The sequence below is a fragment of the Amphiprion ocellaris genome, chromosome 14 (genome assembly GCF_022539595.1).
Source record: "Amphiprion ocellaris isolate individual 3 ecotype Okinawa chromosome 14, ASM2253959v1, whole genome shotgun sequence".
NCBI classification, from domain to species: Eukaryota; Metazoa; Chordata; class Actinopteri; family Pomacentridae; genus Amphiprion; species Amphiprion ocellaris.
The window spans coordinates 18,578,456-18,586,806 of record NC_072779.1 but is presented as its reverse complement, the minus strand read 5'-3'; the positions used below and the strand labels follow the sequence as shown (position 1 = coordinate 18,586,806).

Below are 8,351 nucleotides of genomic sequence, written 5' to 3'. Positions count from 1 at the left end.
AGATAAGGGTTATGTGATCTCTCATAGAATATACTTTATAAAACACTCCTTAAAAGAACTTGATTTAGATTTAGTACTTTAACCTGACTTATTCAGTGAAATTAAAAAAAAAGAACTGTCTGCATGAGTTTTCTACTGCATCTCAGACCTTGAGTTAAGATTTTATTTATTTATTTATTTATGCATTTTTGGGGAGGATTTTGCCTTTATTCAATACAGGCAGTGTAGAGAGACAGGAAACATGGGGAATGAGAGGAGGGGAATGGCACGCAGCAAATGGTCCGGCCAGCTGGGAATCACCGCTCAGAGCATTTGTGCCCATGTGGTATGATCCCTAACCACTTGGCTACTGGAACGCCTGAGTTTTGTTTGTTTTGTTTTTTGGGTCAAACTAACATTTCCAATACCACAACTGAACTTTCAGTCAGTTCACCGATTCAAACACCACATTTTTAGCTGTCAATTATGACTATTAACTCCTGTGATGCAACAAGTATGAACTGTGAAAGCCATGCATGAGTCTTGGTATGTTAATTGCCCACCCTTGGGTGCCGGGTCTCGGTCAGTCATGGTGCTCGTCTTTGATGTACAGTATGTAATTGCAATTTCAAATGTCCACATTTTGTCCAATTATTAATAGGCCATGTCTTGTCCAAAGATAGAAACAAATGTGTATAATTTGTCTGCTTTATTTGCATTAAGGTGACATATAAACCTGAAAACAACACCAGGAAGTCAAACCAAAGTTATTTTTTCCTCTTTTCCGCCTAATATACTTTTTGTTTACAGCTGTGACATTAGCTTTGGGAGGGGAAAGTGCATTTTCCTCATTATGGAGGACAGCAGAAGATATAAAATAGCAACAAATGTCTGTTGCTATGTTTCCAAATTTAAAAAAAAAAAAAAAAAAAGTGAAGCTATAGTCTGATCTGTCACAGTGCTCATGGCCCTGACAATGATGATGATGATGGGGGTGATGATGAGGAGCAGGACAATGATGATGAAGCAAAAGTAGAGTGTGATAAGCTGCCCCTGACACGCCACATTTCTTCTCCATGCATTATTGTAAATGGCGTTTCCCCTCTTCTGTCCTAACAGAAATGGCTCCATGGTACATCAGCTGCTGTCTGCTTTTGTCCCACTGACACCACAGTGGTGACAGCACTCGGTCTACTCCTTTAAATGAGCCTTTGCGCATAGCCTTCGAATCACCACAACTGCATCAGTGCTGGCTGGGTTGCTTAGCAACTGGACAGCACAGAGATCCCTGAAGAAAACCTCCTCCTCTGTATAAAACACAAGCTCTGTGTGATTCTTCAATTGTGATGTGCGCGTTGTTGCCAATTTCCAGTAAGCATGTTTATGGTTCCAATCGCAAAAAAAAAAAACAAGAGCGAGTCCGGCTCCGTGGTGAGGAATTAAATAAATAAACAGAGATTGCGCGTGTGCGTGTTGTTTGCGCGCGCACGCGTGCGGCTGAATGTGTGACTGTGTGTGTAGGTGCGTGCCTCTGCGTGTGTGTTTAAAAAAAAAAGTGGCAAAGTGGAAGAAATGCATGAAAACGCACCGGCACACACTCCCAGCATCCTAATGGGCTTCAGAGAGAATAGACAGACAATTGAGCGCATGAACCGCCTGTCGCTAAGGAATTCACCTTAGGTGTCCCCCCCTTCTCCCCCCCAGCAGGACATTATTTTAATTTCAACTAGAGAAAAAAGAATCGGAAGGCTCGAAGGAGACGAGATTCCCTCATCATCATCACCATCATCATCACCATGTCTCTTTGGACACTGGTTCAGTGTCTCCAGGAGAAGAGGACCGGACCACATTAACGCGCTCCTAACGCCATTTAACGTTGGGCAGCGGAGGCAAGTGGACTTTTCAAATAGGTTTGCATCTTTGACATGTAGTCTGACGCTGTGATACATGCATTGGCGTATCAAGGGCCATCCATATTTCTCCGGCATCTAATTTTTTTTTCACCAGAGGAGTGATATAGCCTGCTCTGACGTCTGCATCAGATATTACCCAGTGCTTTTTCAATGTGCATTTTCCCCTCAGTGACTTTGCGCTGATCTACATCATCATCAGCAGCAGCAGCAGCAACCTGGGGTAAAGAAAAAAAAAAACAACACGGAATGAAGATTTCATTTTTCTTTTTTTTGAACCCACCGCTCCCCTTCAGCCGACCAGCGTTTCCAGCTCAAACAAATATCTTTTAACAACATCACGTTGTGGAATAGTCTGGGCGCCGGAGCCTCGCTGGAACCATGCCTCTTCTGCAGATTTGGACTGGGAAATTTCATCCACCAATTTGATCTTTAGCGAGGCTGCTGCTCACTCATTCATGCCAGTGTTTGTTTGTTTTTTAAGGGGAAGAGCACTTGTCATCACTTTTTAAAAAGTATTGTGTGTGCTTTTTTTATTTTTAAATTTTTGAGCAAGATGTCTGATCTTCTGGTGTTGGTCGAGGGGCTCTGTGACCTGCACGGATTTCCATAGCTGGGGAACAAACAGTGGGGGCCAATTACGAGATTTAAAAAAATAAATAAATAAAGAATACAAATCAAGAAGCCTGTTTTAATGAAGACATCGCATGCGTAGATGTAGGCTAGTTTACACTGCATTTTTAAAAGGCAATTCTTTTTTTGAATTGCCAATTTTTTTTTTACTTTGTGCATTTTCGGGGAGGACCACAGGACTGGTTGGATTATAGAAACTAAATACCAGGATTTGTGGAGATGTTGGGTCGTCAAGAAGATAAATTATGTGGAATTTTCTCTGCTCTGGCGGCTTTGTCCTTCGTATGCTTTGTTCAAAGGTAAGAAAAACGTCGCTTAGAGGAGGAAAGAAAAAAAGGAAAAAGCTTTCACACCAGTAGACGTGATAACCGGTCAATAAAGGGCTGAGATGTGGCAAATCGCATTAACGGGGTACCCAGGCCTACTTATTAGGGGCATCGCTGCCGATATATTCCCCATTAGATGCTGCTGTGACGCGCGCGAGCGTAAAAATATGCGCGTGCACGCGGCGGAGCCTATTGTGAAACGTAACCTACTCCCGATATCAAACCCCAGATATACGTGTGTGTGTGCGTGTGCGTGTGTGTGTGTGTGTGCGCGTGTGTCGGAGTTTCACTGCGATCCTTTCCTGAAATCACAACCCTCTTTGGGCTCCAGTGTGATTAGATGATCGGATCAATCAACCGATCATCGATGGATCACGCTGTGATGAGCAGCTACATGTATGAGTCTACATTCCAGATGCCACTCGGCCTGCAGCCCTACTTATTTACCCGGTATTCTCATTCATATCGTCATCTTAATTGGCCCGTTTTATTCACAAAACTGGGCAACATCTCAACCCAGCAGGTTGTGATCTTCTGAGGATTGTCAGAAATAAGCTGCCGTTTAGGCTATTTAGTGTTTACAGCATAAATCACTGCACAGTCTCCTGATCAGTTATTGTTTTGATGCTAAAGCCACTCATGTATATCCCTTGTGGCCTTATAGTCTGCAGCAACCTCTTGAGACTGAAGTGCTTGCTGAAAGCTGGGCTGCACTTTTTTTTCTTTATTCCATTCCCCCCCAGTAACCAATGAAAATAAGTGTAATCCTGCTTGTGTTCCAGATGTCATTCATATTCCCTCATTATGATGCTCTCAGGTGTCAAACCCACAAGTCGTGGAAGCGGCCAGCTTGATGAACAGCTGCACTACCTATGAGCTAATTGAACAGTGCTTCCCAGGCTGAGCCCAGGGCTAGTGCTCCCACCAAGGGAGCAATTTCAGCCCACTTCCTCCCCCTCGTCTCCCTTCTTCGTGCTCGTTCTGCACCTTCCCTCCCCGCTGTAACAAGGTACCTCAGCTGGAGAGCTGGTCTCAGTCAGGTGATGCAGGTCACGGCACCAATGTTATAGGTGTCAGTCAGACTAGAACGGGCCATACGTTCCTCCTGGGGATTGTCTGTCTCCAGGCTCAGACCGACGAGGCCACTGACAGCATGATGGGAGGCTGTGTTATAACCCTGCGCTTATTTAAATGCACACCAGAGTCTGGGCTTCTTGCTGATAGAGAGCCAAAGAATCACTGTTTTGAAGGAGTGGCGTCAGCACCCCCAGATGATCAGATTAATATGCCGTAGGTGGGGAAGAAAGAGGGAATTAAACGCACAAGGCACATATTTAAACCTTTGCCATGACAACAACACAAGTGTTTTCAATATGATGCACCTGAAGCTGCCACACACAAAAATGCATCCACCAGATCTAATTCCTCAGTGTGGTCATCAATTAAAATTTTATTCTAATTGCTAGGTGGTGACAGTCGACGATGTGAAATTAAAACTGAGGCTCACTAAGACTGGCTATGGAACATCTGATGAATTAACGCTTTCTTTGGAGGAAGTGGGAAGCATGCATGGATGGATTTATTTGTGTGTTAGGTGTTGTTTAATGCATCCTAAATCCCCACTTCCCCCTGTCAAAGCCTCACCATGTTGACGTAAAGGCTTCCTCCTCAAAGGCAGCATTCATGTCATTAATGCTGAGAACACAGAGTACGTGCAGTAATCATTTTCAGTAGGTGTGCTGTGGAGACACAAAATGTCTGTGACAAAAGTATCAGACAGTCCTATTTTTGTTGCTTATGAATGCCTCTTGTGGTTTGTGCCCTCAGCTCCTCCACTGGAAGCTCCGGAATGTCTGTGGCCAAGACTACCGTGGACAAGTTGCTGAAGGGATATGACATCCGTTTAAGGCCTGATTTTGGAGGTACGTGCTGCGATTGCATCTCGTTTTGGGGAGCTCAGGCTGCGTTGTCGAGGGTATTTACGAGTCAAGGTTTGGGGGGTGATGATATTTGTGAGTCATCCCTCTGAAATCTGTCGAAGAGTTGGCCTGTGGTGAAATATAGGAGGAGAGCTTTGAAGTGACTGCTACCATGTCATTACTATGCATCTATTCACATATCGAAGATGGCTGCTCCTCCAGAAGTAGGGCACACATGGAGAAGAGCAGTCAAACACTATGTTTTTAAAAATGTAACAGGGGCAATGTATTGATTTTTATATACTTTTCTGATTAGACATGCTTTATGGCTTCTTTGTGTTACATTGCCTCATACATTTGCCCCATTAACTTTTATTAGAAATTGTGCATCAGCTCATTAGAATGATGTCTATGTGATAATTGCTGAAAATAGACAGCATTGTTAGGGAGGAGTCATTCATGAATGCTGTTTGAGTTGATTGTTTTACTGTTTTCTAATCTTTTGTTATTTAACAACAGTATAGGATAAGCAGCTTAAAAATAGCTGTATATTTGAATCGTAAACTAGCTTATTGACAATAATTTAATTACAGAAACATATTTAGAAGAGAAAAATCAATATTTGCTAATTAAGTGTGGCACCTGTAGCTACAGTGTGCAGAATTAATAAAATAAAGGATGGTTCCTGTTTAATTGTGTTGACATTAGCATGTGGGGCTACCAACTAATGACGTTATATCTCGACACTGACTGACAGGTATAGTGAAGACTCTAATTCAATACAGTGTCCATGATGTCCTGACTCATTTCAGCACCTGTTTTATTATTTCTGGTATACACATTTGAAAACTCTGTATTCACAAAAAGCCTGTGTGGCTGCTTATTACTGTCCAAAAAAACCCCAAAAAAAACCAAAGAGCAAAGCAGGCTCCCCGGGCATGTTACTGGAGTGGGATATCAATTTAACAAGAGCAAATGACACAACAGAATGTCTGTCATCAACAAATTTTGCAAGTGTTTCTTCACTGAAAATCAACAGTATCTGGAAACATATTAACATGCTCCAAAATATTCATGCTTGCAAAGCTGTCCCATTCTCATCCACAGATAGTTGAAATTCTGTCCTCTATTAGTTTCTAAGATTTTTACAGGGGGTCACAGTATATGACCATCTGCACTAAGATAGTATTGAGGATGTTATCCTTTCAAGTACATTAATGAGTGCAATAATGGCTTATGTGTACAGTTTAGCCAAGTCAGCAATGATAGACCTGACTTTGAACTTAATGAAAAAATAAACTTTAATAATAAATGGTCGACAGGGACAATATAACCTAAATACAAAATATGTGAATATTCAAAGCAGCCGGTTATGTGTAAAAATAATGAACAGAAAATGCTGCATTAAACAAAATCATGCAGTGATTTCATGATACAAGAATGCTGCATGTGACAGTTTGGTCTTTGTAATGCTAAAACATTTCAGAAATATTGAAATAGTTTCCAGTGAATTTCAAATGTGGAACTGAATCAGTTTACATTTTGTTGGCTTTATTTGGCTGGCAATTATTATATTTAGCAGATGCAATCTAAATTGTGCTTATTAAGTGTATATTATTTACCCCTACCTTTTTTAAATACGCTGCAGGCAGCAGCTTGTCAGTCCTACGACTACGTCATACTTGGTGAGAATGAGAGCAAGCAGTGAAAAACATATAGCAGGTGCGCCTCCTCATATAACCTTCCTCTGGTTGGGTGCTCTGCCAAAAGCAGATGCTCTGATGAAGGCTTATGTGCCAAGATGCGTTAGCCTGATGTTAGCCATTGTAAAAATATGTTATAGTTGAGGTTAAGTCTTCGTTCTGTGTTTTGGAGTGCTGCCATTCCAGAGCTGTTTTATAGATTCAGTGGAAAGAAATGAGAGCGAGCAGTAAAGAAATGTCATTTCACTTTGTTTCTGATTGTTGAAACAAGCTTAGAATGCTCAACAGTAGTTTGGGACATTTCGCATTTAATTTTCCATTTGCAGCCAATTTCAGTTTGGGAATTATCAGGATGAGAGCCCCAGTCCCTTTTAAAAATATTAAATAACACTCAAATGCAAACAAACAGTGTTTCAAAGTCAATGTTTCTGCAACATATTCACACATTCCTCTGGCCCATTTATGTAGCTCCATAGCTGTGTGGTTGGTGCTTGCAAATGCCAAGTCTTTGTGTTTTCTCTCTGGTGTTTCAATTAGTGCTTTCATAACAGTTGGCAGCAATTTGAACAAATCTGAAATACTTCAAAGAATGTTTTTTTCTGGTTTGAACTCATCTTTATTGTCCTCCTCACCAACAGCTGTTTTGTATCTCATCATTTCTAGACAGAACAAGAATGAAATGAGACCAAGACATATTGTGGATGAGATAGTTGGTAAAAGTCAAAGAATACAAAAAGCTGGATTGAACATGTAGATCTGATGAACAAGCAGCCAATATGTGTCTAAAAATGATCTCACTTTCTCATAATAGAGCAATTCAAAACACACATCTTGTTCACAATGAGTTACTAAAATTACCGTACATTGATTATGTGCAAAAGATCAGCTGAAAGGTACATGCACATTGTATATTTCTGTGTAAAAATGACTTAATCTGCAAAAGAGAAAGGAGAGAAATCCAGCTCTGACTTCTCGGTGTACACAAATATCTTTTCACCTTTGCACAACTGTGACATTTTAGATCAAACAGCAAAAGGGAATAAACAAGGAATTCTCCTTATTTCTGGTTTAACAGTAAACGATTAATAATATCTGTGTATGTATCGGTTTCTCAAAGATTTGTTGATTCTCGGCTGCTATTGTCTAGCAGGCTGTGAATGTGCTGGAGCGGGTCGAGCAAGTTTTAAAGAGAGAGTATCCCAAGCAGAGAGTAACTGTGCTTTACCCTCAGGCCAGGGAGCTGTAGTCCATCATGTCTTGATATTTCCAACATCAGTCAGCTACTTCTGCCGTGACACAACTGCTGACGACCTTCAACACTCCAGATTCAACAAAGAGGGTTTTAATTTGGCACAATGCTAGGCACTGGCTGTGGCTCTGAACAGCTTGGCCAACACCCGTATTTGAAATAAAAAACTAGCCCAAAGGTGCACATAAATGGAAAAAGGCTGCATGAATGGCCAGAGAGAGATCGGTAAGAGTGATGCCGTATGGTTTTACTCATGTGTAGTGGGCTTACAAGCAGCACATCCAGATGAAAATCCTGTTCTGCTGTCCCTCTGTTCCGACTCTGCCCTCTTCTTCCCATTGATCTGTGAGCTGAACTGGAATTCGAGAGAAAAGCTCTCAAATAGTGTAGAAACCCAAATGAAATGGCAGCTAAACCATCATTCAGGATTTTAGAAGGGATCTACATTGAAATTTTCCTGCAAATCTATTTTTTTTCAAAAATATATTACAGAAAAGCTGGTGGATTTTTGTTATTTTTTTCTGCCTGATGCATTAATTATAAATGATGTCTACTCTTAAGATTGTAGCCTTTGGTTGTAACACCTTCAAAAACAGCCTTTGGTCACAGAAGTGAATCATAAACAACATCGT

At 41.2% G+C, this 8,351-nt stretch overlaps 1 protein-coding gene across 2 annotated transcripts in view; it reads left to right on the top strand.

Moving 5' to 3' along the window:
• The first annotated feature begins 1,392 nt into the window (after positions 1–1,392).
• gabrb4 (gamma-aminobutyric acid type A receptor subunit beta4) overlaps positions 1,393–8,351 on the top strand; it is a 69,148-nt gene continuing 62,189 nt past the window's right edge. For both annotated transcript variants that reach the window (XM_023275410.3, XM_023275408.3), the window contains exons 1-2: positions 1,393–2,821; positions 4,676–4,770. In XM_023275410.3, the coding sequence (XP_023131178.1) occupies positions 2,742–2,821; positions 4,676–4,770 (175 nt within the window). In that variant the 5' untranslated portion in view covers positions 1,393–2,741. The remainder of the gene's footprint in view (positions 2,822–4,675; positions 4,771–8,351) is intronic.